Genomic DNA, 20,153 nt, shown 5'->3' on the forward strand with positions numbered 1-20,153 from the left:
CTAGTCACACACAAAAGAAACATTAGGAGTAAAGTTTCTGACCATTCACCAGTGACGTTCCAACTGGAGGCTCGATAAGCTAAGGAAAAGCCACTTTGGCACCATCAACAGGGTTCCAATGCTACCTTGTACTGACAAGTGTCACTGATGAATCTGAATGATCCCGTTCACAGTAATTATTGAACAAACCCGGCTGAGTAAGCTAGCTGATGAAGCCTTGTTAATGGAGCTTTATGCAGGAAACAGAATGATCAAGCACACTGTAATCATCAAGCTTAGTTATTAACGGACCTCATTGATTGGCTGCTGAACCCAGAGCTGAACTTTATCCACTGAACGTGCTGAGTACTCTGACAGCATTTTAAAACGATTGCTTTTTTTTAATAACATAATGTGAAACCTGATGGTTCACAAGGACGTTTTCCTTTTTTATCCCAATCTTAAAGTTAATGGGCTCATCTGTGTTATGCTCAGTTACAATATGTGGTTTAAACAATTGTTTATATGACATCTCTTTTTTTGGTTTTGAAGAAAAACAACAAACCAGGTGTCAGAGAAGTAGAAAAAGAAACGTAGTAAGAAAATAAAAGTCATGCAAAGACACCAAATCATCTCAGATTCTCTCTCCTCTGAAAGCGTCGTTGCGCAGCAAAAAAACTCTACCTTTGCTGTTCCCATCAGGACCTCTGAGGATGGTGCACTCCTCAATGCTACCGAAGGACTCAAAGAGGCGTCGCACGTCATCTTCTGACTGCTGCTTGTTAAGCATGCCCACAAAGAGCTTTCTGTCTTCTAAAAAGAAGGGAAAGAAGGTCATGATCAGAGGATCAGATGTGCCTTTAGAGGAAAGCTCTAGGAATACATTCAAAAAGAATCAAAGAGAGGTTTATCTATGAGCCTAGAATGGACCGGCTTTGATACCAGAGGAAATGCAATAAAAGATGCAGTAAATACAAAACATAATCTTTAAACCACTGCAGCATCGAAGATAAAGTAGTCCTTCCACCATGGTCATACTTTAAATCTTATTTTTGCCTTCTATAAACTTATTCTTTGTGGATCTGAATATGATATAATCACATACTTTTTGTGAAACACTAAACGCTGTTAGATCAATGTGTATCACTTACGTTTAATCTCTAATCAGAGTAGTGCTTGTGTATTGGGATAAACTGTTTAAAATTCACAGCACTATAATGCATCAGAACAGAACTTGACATTAATGTCTGAGTTTGTCAATCTTTTTCATATTTGATAATTGTTTGACCACTTAGGGGTGAACCCCCCCCTTTACATAGTTATTGCATGTTCCCAAGTTGTTAAATAGTTATTTGCTGAAACAGTCATAAAGTGGGTTGAGCTGTCATCAGTTGGAGCATCCTGAAGTGACTAACTCTTCACCGACACAGGCAGAGTGTCTGTATAGCATTTCATGAGTAAAGTAAAGTTATTAATGAGTCAATTCATTGACTTTATTGATCACACAGTGGAGAAATTTACTTGTTAAATCGGTTGAATAGTCAAAAAGAAGAAGAAGGGGCCAACAGTAGGAGAAGGTGCATGGAGTATATACAGTGCGTCCACATAGACAGCTGAATGTCATATAAATATGTATGTTCTTTAGCAGTTGAGCATATTTGGCATCTCTAAATTGTAAATGCTGCAAAACCTTTCAATACAATAATAGAGGAACTACAATCATGTTCGATTGGCAGGCTAAGACTGACCTTAGAAAGGGCTTGCTCAGAGCAATATTTTATCCAGAATGTATCAAAAATCTTTTGTTTTTCACTAATGAACAGATACAGCATTTTTTATATTGAAAATATTTTATTCACTTGAAGTGGTTTCATGAGTTGGATATTTGTGCAGATACCCAGCCTGCATTGATGCAATGGCTCCACCATTATTAATGTAATGTCTATTAATGCAACCTGCAACTCTAAGCATGTTAATGTTATCCAAAGTCAGCTTTAAATGCATTCTTTCCTTCTTTAAGTTTAGCTGTTTTTCAGTGCTATATTGCTCCAAACTCAGGTTAGAAATGCACAAGTGGGATGGAGACTTTGCATTGTACTGGTGCTGATGCTACCATTTTACTTTTTGAAGTGCTTGTGCCACACTCTTATAGTAGTTAACAAATGAGCAATGAAAGTACTCTAAATGTGTTGTGCCCCAATGCGTTTTAAAAGGAAATCTGCTGGTAACTTGCAGCTGTTTTTTTTCTTTCTTGGCAACACTTTTTAGCAGAGTGTCTAATCCCTTGAAGCATAAAGAAAAAAAAAAACATTATTTGCTAAAAATTCACTTCCATTCAGCAACACTATGTCTAAAAAGGCTGGTATGATAGACCTAATCAGAGTTAATAAATACTGCATTTATTCAATTAGTTCTGGACTTCATCTACAGCACCTTGCTTTGTACCATCTGGACTGGTAATAATGCCACAGCATAAACAGGCTGTGCAAAGCTTCCCTCTGTTCACTGATGGCCGTGCTTTAATGTTGTAGGTCATTAAAAAAAAACACTTTTTTACTTTGAAAGGTGTTGGGATCCTGGTAGTTTTTCAATTTTTTTGCAATGTATGAGATAAATAAAACAATGACAACAGAAATTTTTAAAGAAGGGAAAAAAGAGGTTATTTCCCAAGTTTAGATGGTGTTTATTAAACTTTATGATTTGAGGGATAATTTTCTGTCTGCAACATGCAGGGAAAAATATTATCAGAGGTTATATGGAACCTTTAACAAAAGGAGAAAGAAACTAAAATAAGACATCTTTGGTCCGAACCTGTCACACGCATTTGACATTTTTTTTCTTCGAATCAGAGGATCCTACTTCCTGTAGATAAGGAATTGCACCTGTCGTAGGTGTCAGGCAGGAAAAAAGACAGATGCGTTGGTGTTCCTGTCCTCAGGGCTCAAATCTAGCTGCAGTCTAAGTTCAGCTCTGCCGTATCTTACTTTGTGCAGAAATCACAAGTTTGCTGCCATCAATTTAATTGCCGATCAAAAAAATATAAGCTATTGTTTGAGCACTGAGAGCAGATTTTCAACACCTTAATCCAAGATTAAGTGAGATATTTCAAACACTTTGTTCTGTTAACTGTAATGATAATAACCAACAGCTAATCCAAAAGAAAAAAAAAAAGCCTTCATCAAAGAAATGGGTTAATTTATGGCCTATATAAAAATGGGGAAGACAGATATGACACCCTCTGGTCATTTCTTAAGAACCTGACCGTTCACAGTTCTTTATCAAAGCATATTAACAGAAAATTTAATGTAAGGAAAAGGAAAAAAACAGTTTTAGAAAGTCATATAAATGCATTACCATAAAGTACTGTGTTTGGAAGGTTATGGCCAACAACCTTCCAGAAGATCAGGTTCTCAGAATATGAGATTAAGTAAACAACAAAATATGACTTTCAATACTTGTATTCAAAATCAAGTTGACTGCTGATCTGATAGTTGTTCAGCACTTCAGTTAATTATGCTTCCAATAAGTAAGCCACAAAAGAATACTTACAGATATTGGCTGCTGGTAGATTATAATTTAAAAATGCAGCAGAAGGAAAATCTCTGATTAAAATACAAGAGCAAGCCTAAATGATTGTGAATGTTAGGGAAGATCCACATTGTGTGGAAGGCAGCTGGAGTGGTAGCTTCAAAAAACTTTCCAGACATGGGTTTGACTGCCACTTTCTTTATGTTAGACTAGCCAGCTACCATAGACGATGTCAGAAGAGTGAGAAGATCTGGAAATCAAGGAGCCAGACTCTGGAGGAAGAGTGGAGAAGCACATAATCCAAGCTGCTAAAGCTGTCTTTCCACTGTCAGTTATGGGCTGTGTCTTCTACTGGTGTTTGCCAACTGGGATTTTTCAAGTTCAGTCAGCTCAGCTTCATGCTTCTTCCTGCTCATAAGCTTAATTTAGAAGTTCATTTAATATGTCATCAGACCATGACACCTGCTCACCCTCCCAAAAGTACCAACACCTGCTTTAAAAACTATAGTATCACTGTGCAAAACTGGGCAGCAGTGTGGTTGACCATATGGCCTATTAAGTATTTTCAAAAAGGAGATAAGAGACCAGATTCATTACTGTACCGTTGAATTCCTCAAGACTTCAGCAGCACCAGCGGATCCCCTCAATACAATTAGGTTATCATGCAAAAGGAACAAATGCATTAACTCTACATAAGATTGGCGTACTTATCAGTTAAAAGTCTTTTTTTTTTATTTAGTGTCAAAATCAGCTGTAATCATCAACATTTCAAACAGCAGTTTGAAAAACATCACTGTACATATTTTTTTTTTCAAAGGAGATGATGATGAAATAATATTTTGAACTCAGCAATTAATTATTTTAATAACATTTAAAGTTATCGAGATGCACCTGTAATCTTGTACAGGTTGAATCAATCATTCTTGGGTTTTATGGATGCCGTTTTGGGATTGTGTATTCGAGTCACTGAGTTTAAAGGAAAAAAGCGGCCAGCTGAAGCAGGTGTGTTGAAATGTGCGGCTGTTTCCTTTTCTTACATTCCATAAACTCTCAGGTTTTGTGGGAATGGATGTATATGTTTGGAAATTAATGAGCCTCAGAGTAATTGCCTGTAAACACAGTGTGAAAATGAACGCGCGTGCAGATGTGGATCTCTGTGGGCGTCTGTGATGTGAGCGTGCTTGGGCGCGCGTTGCGCTGAGGGTCCGTTTCCCCCTCTGTCTGTGCTTAACAGGGTGTCCTTGCCGAGTCAACAAGACTAATCTGCGCTCTGGCCTTGCACCGGGTGGGGGGGCTGGTGGGATGAGTGTTTACAAGAATTCTCTGCACATCAGAGTTGTAGAGCACACGCCAACGCAGACGGGCACACATATCTTGAAAGGTCCGACTCCTCCGCTTTTTGGAAAGATTGAGGGACATGTTGAAATTGATGTAATCTCATTGATTAAAACATATAATCACATGCTAGTCAATGCATCCTCTTGCTATACTGAGACTGAATGGGTTAAAACAAAGTTTTACTACCATACAGAAAAAGGTTTCCTTTTTTAGTGTGTATACCAGAAATACCTTTTTAATCAGATAACCGTCAGCCTCAAGGTTCCTTTTAATCACAAACTCTGTGCTTTTTCCCAATTTACAGTAGCTTTATTTCCCAGTTTAGATATGTAACATCTTACCTTCAAAAAACAACTTTCATTGCATCATCTAATTTTTCCAACTAAATTAAAACATAAAAAAAGCACAAATATTACATAAACCTTCTGGTTCCTTTGCCTTATTTCATATTAATTTATATTAGTTCTGATGGATTCTTCAGTTGTGTCCGATAAAGGTTCTGCAGCTATTAGACACTATAAAAAGCGTTCCAGCAATTCTCTCCAGTTCTTCGATAACCCACAAACCTGCAGATTTTTTCTACATCACAATTAATATTTGATATCAGCCATCCAGCTTCAGGGATAATTCTGGCCAAATGTTTGATCTTTTCTCCAATCAGAGTGTTTTCAGCTATTTTTAACTGGCTGGTTTTCTTGCTTTACAGCAGTGGTCTCAAACTCCTATCCTTGAAGGTCAGTGTCCTTCAACTTGAAGATGTGTCCCTCGTCCTTCACACCTGAATCTAATGGCTTAACTGCCTCACTTGGATGCAGTCAAGCTCTGGGGAGCTCTGCTGATGAGCTAATATTTGAGTCAGGAGTGTTGAAGCAGAAACACATCTCAAAGATGCAGGACATTGGCCCTAGAGGACTGAAGTTTGAGACCACTGCTTTAATCGTTATTATTTTTTTTATTGAGGTCGGAGCCATTCCTGAAACTTAATATGTTCCAAAAATTAGTTTGGATATTCATTTGAGATCATGGTCGAGCTACAGCATTTTAATCACATAGCTGTTAATATGTGGCACGGTTGAACAATTTAGAGGTTGTTCTTTATCTTCATTATTTCACACACCTTTATGCCATTCTTTGATATAACTGGTAGAGAAACATATTCTCAGCATGAAGCTACCAACCTGTTTTCACTGTTTGGTCCTCATAACCTCACATAGACTCCTCTAAGTAGTCCTCTTGTTAATGTAACCAAATTTGTTTATTCTCACCATAAAACTTCTTCTAAATAGGTGTTCGTTTTTTCTCTGTGGGCATTTGACATTGAACCTGTTCAGTTTGTTAATAGACTGATCTATTCTGGGTCAAGGGCTGGTTATACTCCCCGCAGCAGTGTGTCGCAGATATTTTTGTTTTATCCCCAATATTGAAGCGTGGTCTGCGCTATGTTATTCTACGCCTCAACGCAAGAGGGACAATCAGGAACTAGCTTTGAGTCTAGATACGGCCGAGGAGCTGAGGAAGTGGGGGCAAGTTTGTCCAACAACGGAGGGCGAAAAAGAGCGGGGATCCAGGTGGAAAAAGGGTCCCATCATTATCGCGCATCTCGCTCTTCTTGCTTGTCCAACTTCACGAGTTGTTTTCCGCAATGGCGGTCAAACAAAACAAGCTGGTAAGGTACCAAACAGGAAATATGCATACTGTAAAGCGGATGTAGATTTGACCAATCAGGTGCCTCCTATCTGCGGCAGGGGCGGTGGCACATTTGCATTCACTGCGACACACACACAAACAGACAACCTTGTTTGTGAGTATAAATCAGCCTTAAGACTTTAATATTTGAAGCATCTACTCAGTGGTTTACTTTAGAAGGTTAAAGTCTGAACACAACTGAGTTTTTACAACCTGATAAGAATGCAAACACACCCCTGTAGCCTTGACCTCAGCCCGACTGATGAGCTTTACATGTTTAAAAACTGTGCCAGTGTCAGGAAACGATAACACCCTATACCAGTTCTTAAAGGAAGTGCTCAAATATTTAGTCTGAATAAAGCCAGGGTTGTAGTCATGTTGCAACCTCATTAACAACAGCTTGTATGTGAAATTATTCATTTTTAAACCTTGGTTATGAATTTTGAATCAACATTATTATTTTGGGGGATTGAATGAAGCTGCATCATCTGGTTCATTAACTGGTTCAAATGCATGATTAGAATATGCAAATGCAGGACAGCTTTTTATGAAAAGGAGGATGTGGGTTTTAGATGTGATGGGGACTGTTTTTCTCAATATACATTTTTGATGAAGGTAAGACCTATACAGAGTGTGACTCTGGTTGTATTAAGCTCCAGTTTGAGTAAAATTCAGCCTGTGTTTAGGACATTGAGGGAAAACATAATTCCCTGAGCATCCTTTTGGATAGGACAGTAAACAAAAACCTATTTAAGCAGAAATCCTTATGTCAACTTTATGTGGCTCAATGCAAACAAAGCTTTTCATTCTGTTATGTGGCAATGAACCTGCCAGTCTCTAGTGCTCACTTTATTCTTCATAGATTTACACATCCATAAGACTGTTCCTTCTCTGAATGACGCTCTGTACCGGGTTTTCACATTCCTATTCAATATTATCATTACATAAAATAAGAGATAAGTAAAAAAATAAAAATAAAAAATGCACTACCTGTTCTGAAAAAGTAGAAAAATCTGAAATTATAAGGGTGGATCAGGCCAAGTGGAGATGATGGAAAAGTCGAATTAATTTTCATTCATTCTTTAGACTCTAAAATTTCAGATGATGATATTTTTTTTAAGTTAAAATGATTACAATGTGCTTGCCGTTTGCCCAACTGCAACAACCAATTGGAATAAATGTATTCCATATATCTTAGTAGTACCAATTATACTCAATATTTTGTTTTTCTGAACATTTTTTGACAGGATTCGACCAGATTTTAAGGTGAAGAAGGAACACAAATCTGGAAATGCGAGAACTGGGGCAGCACATGACAAACCTGAGAAACCAAAAGATGAACATGAACTACAAAATGCTCAATTTAAATTATTAACTGATTGTAAGATCTCTTTTCTTGTCTTGGGCTGTCCAGGGACTCCAAAAGCAAATGATCTAAAACTTAGAATCATGTACAGGGAAACAAATGGTATGTTTAATTTCTAGTTTCTCCTTTTTAACAAATAAATGAATAAATAAATAAAACAGATGTTTAAAGTCAAATTGAAATCACCTATTAGGCACTCAGAGGGTCCGAATTTTCAAAGAACTAACTTAGTACTACTGGTACTAGTACTAATGCTACTAATAATTAAATATTTATCATCATTTATGTTGACTTGTTTTTAATTTTCTATGATTAATCCAATCTGTCTCATCTCACACTATCTCATCTTGAGGTATAAGAGGAATAAAAGAACATGCCAGACTTACTTATATTTATATAAAACCATAAATTCCTTCTAGTTCACAATCATGCTGTACAGTAGGTTTCCTTGGCCTTTCACCTTAAATGTAGAGGATTTCCATGATTCTGTCACACAATGAGAAAATGTTCAGTACGTGCGAGCAGTTCTGCCAGGTACTCTTTTTCCTTGTTCTCTCCACTCAGTGAAACGTTATGCCCTTGTGGAGCAGCGCTTAGCTTTGAAACTTTGCAGCGTGGAGAACAGATGAGAGACGTGAGGGAAGGACATCCGTAAAGAAACAGATAGACCTCCCGTACAGACGCGTGTGCATGTCTTCCGCTGCTGGCTCTTTGTTTCCTCCCGCTCGCTGCTTGCTTCACTTTTCTCCCGCTCCATCAATCACCCCCCCTCCCCCGCCCTCCCTGACAGCCGGCAGACTAAATAGAAGAGGATGTTGCACGGCCTCTCTTCCTTTCTTTAAAGGTTATTTTCTTTACAGGGTAACACCTCTCTCTCCCTAGGCTTCTGCTGCTCATCAACCTTTAGCTGCTTCCATGTTCCAATGCTATTTCTCTCCCTCTTACTTGTGGATAGAAAATCACTTTGTTGCCAATTATATTAACCACTTGAAGGTCTGAAATGCTCTGGACAAAAAGATGGCTTCAGCCTTATCTTGTGCAGCCCTGTGATTGATGTCAAGAGCAGGTCGCCAACCGTCTAGACATAAAAAAATTCCTTTAAGCCATCTCAATAAAGTACCTTGTAGATATATATACAAGGTATATATATATATACCGGTATATATATATATATATATATATATATATATACTACAATGACATCTTTCCTGCAGGACTTCTCTTTCAATCTGCCCTTTGCTGGACAAATGCAAACATACATGTTTACCTACAAATCATGTACGGTTTGCTTTGTTGGAAACAGATTTTTACAGGTGTTAAAACAAAAGGAAAAAATGTTATTTTCTTCCTTAACGAGGGGTGTGCTTTTCTCTTCATGCACGCCTGCATATGATGATAGACAGGAGCTGTAGGCTGAGCTGGCTAGGGAGAGAGCTCTGTTTACATAATGCCTTTTGAGCACCGGAGGGTCCAGGCCAGGCTGCTATGTCAGCTTGCGTCGAGGCACTTGCCGTTGTCTTAACGGGACAGATAATGGTGAAGCTGATGTATGCAGGCAGCATGGTTGGAATATTAGAAACGGAGGGTGGAAGAAAAATAAAGAAGAAAAGAAGGGCGTACGCTACCTCCTCGACTCTCACTGTCTGCTGGCTTCACCTGGATTGGTCTGTTCATCTGTGACAGTTTGAGAAAAAATTAGCGAGAGAAAAAACAGAAGAAGGAAGGAGGGGAGGAGGGAAGGAAGGAAGGAAGGAAGAGAAAAAGAGAGCAGTTAGCGTCATGTAATGTTGCATGCTTTTACGTTCCTCTGAAAAAAAAAAATCTTTTGAAGAATGACTCAACCAAATCACGGTTTAAGTGTATTGAAAATCTCCAAAGCTGCAGCACTTATAGCCAGTGGGGGAATATGGGCTGTAAATATCATTTGATCTGAGATGAAAGGGGGAGAGAAGGTTGGACAGAAGGGATCAGCAGAGGGAGGACAGGAATGGTAGAGGGAGGATGGTGGAGAGTTAACCGTTGGCTGGCAGAGCTATATGAGCCATAATTCAGTGTGGATTATCTGATTTGAATATCAATGGTAAATGACACACACAGAGCAAAATTAATAAAAACACACTTTTGTTGAAATGCAGCTCTTTTTAAGAATGTCTCTGTCAGTTTTGCATATCTAGAGACTCTCTTTCATTCACAAAAAAGTCAAGCTCAGTGAAACCGTATTACCATTTTTTTGGTCTAACCAGATACTGGATGTACTGTAGGTCATTTGTTGACATGGCCATTCAAAATTTGCAAACATATCTAGCAAACACTTCTTCTTCTAAGAATCTCTTTTGTCTAGCTCCATTCAACCAAACCCTTTTTTTTCTGATTTGATTTATAAGAACTTTGAAAACATCTATTTTTCCTTCTAGTTTCAGTACTAGGTGCTCCTTTGTTTTAGCAAATAAATCTAAATCCAAAGAGAATAAACGTGGAAATATGTGGAAAAAGTTCAAGAGTTATGAGGAAGCCACTGCAGTATAACCTCCTCATGTATTAGTTCTCAAACTGCAGGTTCTCACTACAAAATGTCCCGGCCAATCTTCCTTTAGCACTTATACACACACATCTACACACTCTCTGTCCCCCACTGAGACCTTTCCACACTATGTCCGCCGAGGCGCTCCTTTCATTTCACTCCTGCCTGTCAAAATTTCCCTCTCCGCCTCGCCACCCTGCTAAACGCTCTCCGCCAATCAATTTTTAATAATGCCAATCGCCACGCTGCCAGGAGGGATGGAGGAAGAGGAGGAGGAGGACGAGAGCATAGGAGAGGAGCGGATTGGGAAACGAGGGATGAAAGGTAAAAGTAAAATGTTTTGCTTTTTCTATTTTTTTATTGTGGCTGAGATGCAGAATTTTCTTTTTTTTCCTTCAAAATGTTAATATATTTCCTTTGAGTTTATGATAAACTAATCATCTTTTATGACTTGGCAAGATCTTTCCAAAGGTAAAACCCTTCCAGCATGGGGCTACATTTTTTAGCCCGGACCTTCACCCTTCTGCTGCAGTTCATATCAATGCTTGCTTTAAACAGTTACCCATTCCCCCCACCTCCTCCCTCTCTTTGACGGCCAAGAGAACCCTACTAATGTTTTTAATGTGCAGTAATGCATTATTTATCAGACTGGCTGTTGATATGGAAAAAAGGACGAGTGGGGATAAGGAAAGCAGACGGGGAGTTTTAAGAAGAGTAAAAAGTGAGAGAGTGCGAATAAAAGAAGTCAACAGAGGGAAAATGTGGGGATAAAAGACAAACTGAAAACACATTAAAAAAGGGAAGGTAGTGATGGATTGTGTGTGAGGCAGGTGTTTGAGGAGAGGGAAGTGTGGTGTTAAAGAAGGAGGAGAAGACAGAAGGAGGAATGAGGAAAAGGGGGCATGGGGGAGATGAGGACATAGATCAGACTACGCTACAAGGTCAGCCCAATGCTCCCAGGGGGCCTATAAGCCTGCATACATATGAGCACTTTTACCATGACCCATACAAATGCTATGCCCTCAATCTGACCTACTTGTGTTTCTCCACTGTTCGTTTGAATTATTATTTTTTTTTTTTCATTTTGCGCAAGTGCAAATTTTGGCTTGCAGCCTATGACCAAGTTTGCTAATTTTACAGAGGGAGAATGCACTAAAATAAAAGAATATAAAGTTAGTTCTGGTTTTATTAAAACCATAAGTCTTCATTCCCAGCGTGCAGTGATTATAGATAGGTCGGTGAATCCTTTAATTCGTCACTGCTAGTTGAGCAGCAGAGTGCAAAATTTCCGCTAATAAAATTTTAAATACCGCTCAGAACTTGGCGATGTGGTTAAACCATTATTTTCTTTTGTCACCAAAGCCCGAGTGGTGTTTCATGGGCTCTCTATCAGTGAATTTCCATTATCCCTAGGCCCATAACTGCTTCAAGGTCAGTTTTATCATCCCACTCATAATGGGGTAAGTTAGCACCAGCCCAGTGGACGGCTGATCCCAAAACAGTTGTTAAAGGCCGACGCTGACTGGTCACGATGGGTCCCTCGAGGAGATCTGCAATGACGGTTGCCAAAGCCAGATGGCAGGGTTGAGGCAGAGAAGCTGTCTACAGTCTGATGCCAGTTGTGCAGAAAATTACCATTTACAATAAAGGCACTAGGGTGCATACATTTATACCCATGTATGCAAAGTGTTGGACTTACAGACATGCATAAGTGGGTTGGCTTACATAAGCAAACACCTTAGTTTCTTCTCTTTAGACTTGTGTTATCCATAAAAAAACAGCTTAAGAAATAAAGTAAACTAATAAAGCGTGCATGGGAGCAGTGATCTGATACTAATCGGTATTAATTGAGGACAGGTAGACGGTCGGTTATTGCTCTCAAGCTGTTTTTTTGTTACATTTCCTGCAAACTGAACATTTAAATATGAACATTAACATTTGTTCCAGACTACCTGCTCACTTCTTTATTGTCTTCTGACATACCTTTGTGGTGTGTCACTCTAGGTAGAAAGTCACATTGTCCTTATAAAAAAAAGCTTCTTCATGAATGATCACATCCAGATACAGATATGCAACCAAACAAACCAAACAATACATAGTTAAATTGGGCCTTCTGATTTAAAGTTAGCACTGCCTCAATTGACATATTTTGCAGTAGGAGCCACCTTACTTAGAACTTCCCTCTTTCACCTCGTCCTTGTTATTGCCTCCTCTCTTCACTCAGAAATACCAGTGAAATCGCACATGGGTGTATTTGCTCCATAGCTCCTAAAAGTCTAACCTAAGCAATCTTGCATTAGAGTGGCTTTGGCTTGGCATGCAAGAAGAGCTGCGGCTCCATGAATGCATGAGACATGCACACACACCCGCGCACATCCTCTCCTCTGTTGATTATGTAAGTCAATGACAGCCCTCCGCCATAGATTCCCTGTTAACTAGAAACGTTGGGAATACATGGTGTGCATGCAGACTGTGCTGTGCAAAAACTGGTGAGTCACTCTTCTGATTCAGCCAGGCTCGGCCGGAGAGTCTAGCAAGGCCCCACAAGACAAGCTCTACAGTTTGCCTTATTAGATTTAACCCCAATACGGGGAAAAAATGCAGCCTTTGATCTGAGTTTTGTTGCTTATTGTATTGATTTCACTGCATGAAAGCTGCAAAAATTAAGTTACAAAAACACTGTTAAGATGACAACTCTATGGGATTTCAACCAGCTGGATTTCTGTACCCTGCCCTGTTATGTTCAATATGCCTCAATATGCACTTTATTACAAGTCATTTGAAGCAGTCCTAGTAACCACAAGCCTCTCACACACACAAAATACTGGATGCACGTTCGGGCCGAGCAGCACAAAAATGCTCACAAGGACACAGAAGTCCGCACTCACTCAAACTGCCATCCTTCTCAGAGAAAGAGAATATTGAAAGTATGCTTTACGAAACTCGAGAGAGGAGGCAGGATTTTCTCATTTTCACCCTCGTCTCGCAGATGTGTTTTTGAGAGAGAGAGCAGAGCGGTGCAGGCCAGGTCATTTCATTATCACAGTGAGAAAGCACTCCATGAAACTCTCACAGGGCGGCAAGGAAGGCTGCTCATAATATTCCACCTCTACCATTGTCAAAACTCTCTGTTTTACATTCTGCAGCTTAAAGCCTTTTTAAAAAACATGCCAACTGCCTTAATGTTATTCCATCCAATTTGAATGTTGATTTTTTCCCCCCTTTTCTGCGGCCTCTTTTCATACATATTTTCACAGTGCTGCCTTTAAAAGAGAGCATTTGAAACACGGCTCTGAAAACACTGGAATTCTCTGCAGAGGAAGAACGCCGGGCTTACGTATAACAAAATGCCAGCATTTGCGTCGAACGAACCACTGGCACTGAACCCAGAGCTGCTTTCCAAACCATCTCAGCATGCAAAACACTCATTTTGGGATGGAGACATGCCAACAGAAACATTAGCTGAACAAGAATACGGTTATAACCCTGTGAGATCCTTTTGGAGAGCTTGGGTCCAGTATGAAGTGGAAAGAAAATCTTTAGCTAAAAGATTATCTGGCAGACTAAAAATATTTAGTAGGTGTGAAACAGGCTTGACCACTAAGAGAACAGAATAGTTTTAAAGCATTGATTTAACAATAATTCACAGCTGAGAATCTTCTACATGTCCATTAAAGCTCCTAAAGTACATGCACATTTTTCTTCTTTAGCTATAGAAGCATTTTACACTAAAGAGACTCCCTTTATACTGCTAAAACATGAGCAGGAGATTGGTACTAGAGTCAGAGGAGACATTTTTAGTTAGAAAAAAAATAAAATTATTCATAATGTCCAATTTGTGTCATAAAGTATAGATATAATGTAAATGACAAACGTAAAGTAATATTGTTTTATTTAACCAGGAAAAAATTGAGAGATTGAGATTAAAAACCTCTTTTTCAAGGGAGTCCTGGCCAAGAGGCAGCAAAGTAACATAATAAACAGAGATACATTAAATTAAATGACAGCAACAGCTGATCGTTGGATCTCAGGGCAGAAGAAACAATGCTTTTCTCTTTTCTCTTTTTGTAAGGTACAAATGTTAGAGGGCAGTAATCCAAGAAGGGCCTTGTAAATAAAATGCTTTAAAATTAGAACAACACAAAATATATATGTTATTTCTCTAAATGTCAGTTATTTGTGTAATATTTTATCCAAGAACTCTGACTACTTTGGCCTCAGGAAGCCATTTTAGGAAACTGTTTTCCCCTCGGCCGCCTTAAGTTATTACCCAGGTATTTTGTATAAAAATTGTATTGTTAAACAAAACAAGCATAAGTCATTTATAAAAGATTTGTAGTCCTGTTGCAGCTAAATTCGGCTGCTAGTCATTTCCCTGTTTGGTCAATTTGTATTTTTAAGAAAGGATTTTGTATTAACAGCAGAGTAGTTCCTGTTCACTGTGTGGAAGTTTTGTAACCTCTCGGTATCCAGTAACCTTAATTAGCATTCTGTAATCTTTCAGAGCCAACCAAAAAAAAATTTGGTATTTGACTCCGATAAATGATGTTTGACTCCCAATAAATCATATTTTAAGAAAATTAATTGGACCAAATGGGGATCATAGGGATATAGAGAAAATATTAAGCATCTCATATGCAATCAATTTAAAATACTAATGAAATTGAATAATTTTTGCTTTGTAGAATAAATCATTGTAATGCTTAAATCCAAAAAATAGTGATAAAGTTGAGATAAAGGAGTTATAAGTTGAGATAAAACTGTAATACTTAGGTAGCACATAGGGCTGCACATGAACATAATGGAAAGCTGACCTGCATCCACCTTCAATATTTAGAAATTAAAAATTATAATAAACCCAAAAGGTAATTTCAACCATAAGTTGATAAATGGCCGGATCATAGCTCTCTTCATTTCAGCTATTATCAGAAGTTTCTGCCAGTGACGGTAAATATTTTTCTACCTGAAACATGTTGCTGTATAAAACAGAACAATCTATTTCTTTCTCTTATTTTTATTGCTACAAAGATTTGCAATGGGCTTTGCATTACATCAAGAGTGAGGAAAGTATGTTCTGACAACACAGCAGCCTGCTGGCCCACTTGTTTGCGCTGGGATTGAGTGGAGTGCTGGAAGAAGCCTGAGTGGAAGGAAAACATCTTGAAGAATTTTGAAATCAAATTATATACTACAAAAAGTGTAGTTACAACTTGGTATAGGCTGGTATGAAATTGCTCCAATATAACACCGTTAAGAAAAAATGCCTCAGTTTTACCGGTTAAAACATAAATTTAAAACAAAAACATTCTTCTTTTACACCATTGTAAATCTGAGACATTAGAAACTCAGCAGACTTAAATATTGCAGCACTGACCTAACTATACGATTACCTTATCGCACACTAAGCTAAGCAGACACATCACTCACTTCCAAATTCTACATACTTGAAACTGAAAGTGACAGTGATACTACCAACTTTATATGATAGTTAGAGAGATACAGTATTTACCTGACAAGGGCATTCAGAGAGCACTAATAACAACAGCACCTATAGCAAGACAGAAAACAGTGTGGCAACAGTTTTAAAACTGCATTACTTTTATGCAAGAGGTTATTGTTAGTTTTTAAGCTGCCAGACTGTGACTATTATCATTTTTCATCAGCAAAAAAAAAAAAGAAAAAAAAAATCCAAACCTCCAAGTTTGCTTATCTTTTTAAGCAAATGAAGCAATAATTGACTTTCCTACATCCAGCTGCCTATCAATTTGCGCCAACAGGTGGAATGAGAATAGTGATGCTTGACTTTGTATGTAATACAACCTTAGTAACTACTGGTAAGACTGGAATGGTACCGTTCAAAATTGTAACTCTTTTTTTAAATCTTAGCAAAGCTTCATGCCTGTTATCCGACCAAGCCTAGTTATGACTATGTGCATTATTAAACACGAGGCACTTGCTCTCTTTTTACAGCATTTTCATCCTTTCACAAATGCTGTATGATGCAGCACTGCAGCAGGCTTTTCTCTGCAGAAACAAAGCAAGCGTAAGAATGTGCTCAAGGGCTTGTTATAATGTTGTTTGCCACATGAATAGATTTGACTGAAAAATAACAAAAGTATCTAATTGTGGATATCTATGTGAATATATCATGTTGCAAATTAATTATGTCAATATAAGGTATTTTTTCTGTTCTACTCCTAAGATTGTTTCAAAGCCACTGTAAGACTGAAAAAAAAGCATCTTTTTTGTTGATTTTTTTTCCTTCTTACACTATCATGCTGATGCCCCAGCCGTGTCTGTAAAGATCACGACATCTCCACAAAGGCAGATGAAAGGAAAACACACAAAAGGAGGTGAGCCACTCTGTCCAAACCTCTGATCAACCCTCATTTCTTTATTAATGTGTGTGCTGCTCAGACACACATGGAAAATACAGGAGAATAAAAACAACCATTCAGGCAGACACAATACAGCAGCATTCAGAAGAAGGGAGCATCTTTACACTCGTGTGAGTATAAAAAAAAAAAAAAAAAAAAAAGGGTACTGTAGTTTTCCACAAAGAGTTCTCCTGATTTTTTTTTTTTTTCTGATAAACCTGAAAATTTTTATTTCATACTTAAATACTCTCTCGATTTATACTGAAAACTTTCTTGGGGAAAAACCCCCAGAAAGTTACAAAAACATAGACATTTTTAAAAAGCTGCACATTATCACACACCCCCGCGCCTCCTCCGTGCCTTTTCTTATTTGCCTGCAGTTGGGTTGAGAACAGCAAAGCTTTTCTCACATCCATTGTTTGATCCATTTCACACCAACCCACCTCTTTCTTTATCTCCTCCTGTTTTCTCCTTCCTTTACTGGCATGCAGCCTGAATCCAGGCATTATGGTGGGATGGCTTCTGGAGCGCCTTTGAATGAAAGGTTTTGATTTTTTTTAAAAATGTGCTAGTTCTGTTTTCTTTCGATTCTTGTTTTACATATTTCCCACTGTGAGAATTTGCTTTAAAAGGGAGTGAATGATTGTGAAAACTAGTGGTGGTAAAACAGTGATTTTTCTTGAAGTCTAAAGTGAAGTCTCTCTTGCAGAGCTCAATATCTGACTTTGTCTGGTGTAGCATTTGTAGACCTGTGGCCATAGATTCTGAGCGAGAAGCTTAAAGCCCTCCTATCCAGGATGTTAATAATAAATTGCTTTGCAAAAGTATTTATATCCCTTGATGTTTTTCTCATTCTGTAATGCTACACCAGCAAAGTTCAATGTATTTTATTGGGATTTTGCATGAAAGACCAAAAGTGTAATCATAAGGTACAAAAAAAACAATAAAGGGTTTTCAGATTTTTGTTATGAATAAAACATTGAAAGCTGACGCTGAATTATTTAACTACCTTTCATTTCTAATAACAAATTTTACTCTTTGGGATATATCTCTCTACCACTTCTGTTCATATAGACTGAGAGGTTAGTCAGATTTGGCAAAGAATGATTGTAAACATACATTTTTAAGTTTTACCTTATATTCTCAATTGAACTTAGGTCTGGATTTTTACTGGGCTATATAGTCTAACACCTAAATATCCCATGATCTAAACATGTCCAATGTAGCTCTGGCTGTAGGCGTAGAGGTGTAATTCAAAATGTTCAAAAGTACTTTATTTTAAAGGAAAATAAAATTATAAGGTCTTATAAGGTATTTTTTCCAATAGGTGGTTGCAGATCATCAAAGACGCATTCTTTTTTAGAAGATGCCAAGACTTCATAATTTTCTTCACTTTATGAACAATTAATCTTCGTGAAATGATCTCCAAAAGTTACAGAGGAGATCCTAAAACAGAATCTTCCTTCTTTATTAGCTTGTTAAAGTAATTTCCTCTGATGTTGTTATCCTAGCAGATTACGGCAGAAGAGATCACACTCTCCACAACAGACTTGTAGAAGATATGCAGCATCTTACTACACAAGCCACAGGACCTAAGCTTTCTCAAAAAGTACAGTCTGATCTATCCCCTCTTGTAGATTGCCTCACAGTTGTGTCCCCAGTTGAGTCCATGGTCCAGGTGAACACACAGGTATTTTTACACCACCTCCACCTGTAATCCCATTATAGTAAAAGTGTTCCAGTTTCTAATGAATGCTACAATAATCTCCCTTGTTTTGTTTACATTCAGGAACAGAGGATTGTTTCCACACCATATCACAAAGCAGTTGACCAGCCCCCTGTACTCAGCTGCTTGTCCATCTCTGATGCAACCAATGACTGACTGACTTTCATTCATCCGAGTCATATGAGTATTTCTGCAGAGAAGGAATCTGTCTTATGTTGTACTGGAAGTCACAGGTGTACAGAGTAAAAAGGAAAGGTGACAGTACTGCCCCCTGTGGTGCTCCGGTGCCTATGACTACCTGGTGAGACAGTTGACCCTTCAGTCTAACAAAGACTGTGGTCTGTTTGTCAGGCAGTCTTTGAGCAAGGTGATTATTGAGACCTCCATTGAAGACCTATTGAGTTTCAAACAAATAAATCAGGCTTAATCCTGATTCTTCTCAGTCCTGTCTGTCTTTTCTAAAGTGTGTTGAAGCAGGATTATTTTGACATTTTCTTCCGTAACCTGCCAGAAACTGAATCTCTCAACTCTAAAATCTCTAAAGCTTGTAACAGGTTGTTTTTCAAACACTACTCTGCATTTTATTTGTAGAAAGTCTCCCAAGACCAGAGCAACCACATTTCAGCTCTGTCCTTAAAGGTATAGAGGACAATATTTTATTTCTGTGTGAATCATCTGAATAAGTGGTTCTCCTAATTCTCAATCATTCTGGTGATGTGCCTACGTAAGGCCGTCCAACCCGCTTGTTGCCAGTAAGCTGTCTTTTTCTGCACATGCGAACTTTCTGGCGTATATCTGTGGTGAGCTACTGTTTCAGACAGTTATTGAAGCTCACATTTCTCCCTGTGGTTCTTCGAAAATGTCGTAATATGTTGAAAAAGTGTCTACGAAGTGTATGAGAAGAAAGGCCTCAGAAGAGGCAGATACAAGTTAAACTAGATGTTTAAATGCTGGAATGCTTTGCGCAGAGAGCTCTTCTTGCAAAGCATTATGGGATTTGCTGTCACAGTGGCTTGCCGTCGCTGTATTATATAGCGATTGAGGGATTTAGGGGTTAGGGCGGATGTTCGGACACAGCAAGCTTGTATGAGCTATAAGAAAAGCAACTTTTAAAAAGAGGTTGCATAAGGAGAAATGGGCTCCTGTATGCTCTTGCACACATTTGTGGGTGTGTCTTTTAAAAAATTCGAAAAAAATCATCCACAATACCTTTAACATGGCCAGAGATAAACTTTAAATAGGGCTTCTAAAGGAATTCTAGTGTCAAACTTTCAGTGTCTTACAAAATTTCCCAATTTATAGATTTTATTTCATAACCTAACCTTGATTTACATTTCTAAACAGCTTTATATTTGACCTGCTTCATGAGGCTAGTCAACAATTTAACAAAAATAAATTTAAAAAGGACTTCCATTCTTAATTTTATAATTAAACATACTCTGTAGAACAAAATTAAAATCAGTCAGTTTCAGACAAGACGCAAAAATTTTTTTGGCACTATGAGAGTACTTTTAGCTGTTAGCTGCTCATGATGCTAAAGGTAGCATTTGTGTTAAAGTTAGCACAAATATGTGAGCTTTTTGTCTGTGCTGGTTTTCAAAATGTAGATAGCATTTAAACATCTAGTTTAAC

General features: G+C 38.2%; 1 protein-coding gene across 11 annotated transcripts in view; it reads right to left on the reverse strand.

Moving 5' to 3' along the window:
* Nucleotides 1-20,153, reverse strand: part of celf4 (CUGBP, Elav-like family member 4) — a 137,702-nt gene that overhangs the window by 22,444 nt on the left and 95,105 nt on the right. For 9 of the 11 annotated variants that reach the window (XM_015379890.1, XM_015379888.1, XM_015379880.1 and 6 more), the window contains exons 3-4: nucleotides 9,523-9,571; nucleotides 664-792 (exon numbers count right to left, since the gene is read on the reverse strand). In XM_015379890.1, the coding sequence (XP_015235376.1) occupies nucleotides 664-792; nucleotides 9,523-9,571 (178 nt within the window). The remainder of the gene's footprint in view (nucleotides 1-663; nucleotides 793-9,522; nucleotides 9,572-20,153) is intronic. The other 2 variants (XM_015379883.1, XM_015379886.1) reach the window with 1 other exon arrangement.

This window comes from Cyprinodon variegatus, unplaced genomic scaffold (genome assembly GCF_000732505.1).
Source record: "Cyprinodon variegatus isolate N-32 unplaced genomic scaffold, C_variegatus-1.0 Scaffold202, whole genome shotgun sequence".
In the NCBI taxonomy this organism is placed as follows: domain Eukaryota; kingdom Metazoa; phylum Chordata; class Actinopteri; order Cyprinodontiformes; family Cyprinodontidae; genus Cyprinodon; species Cyprinodon variegatus.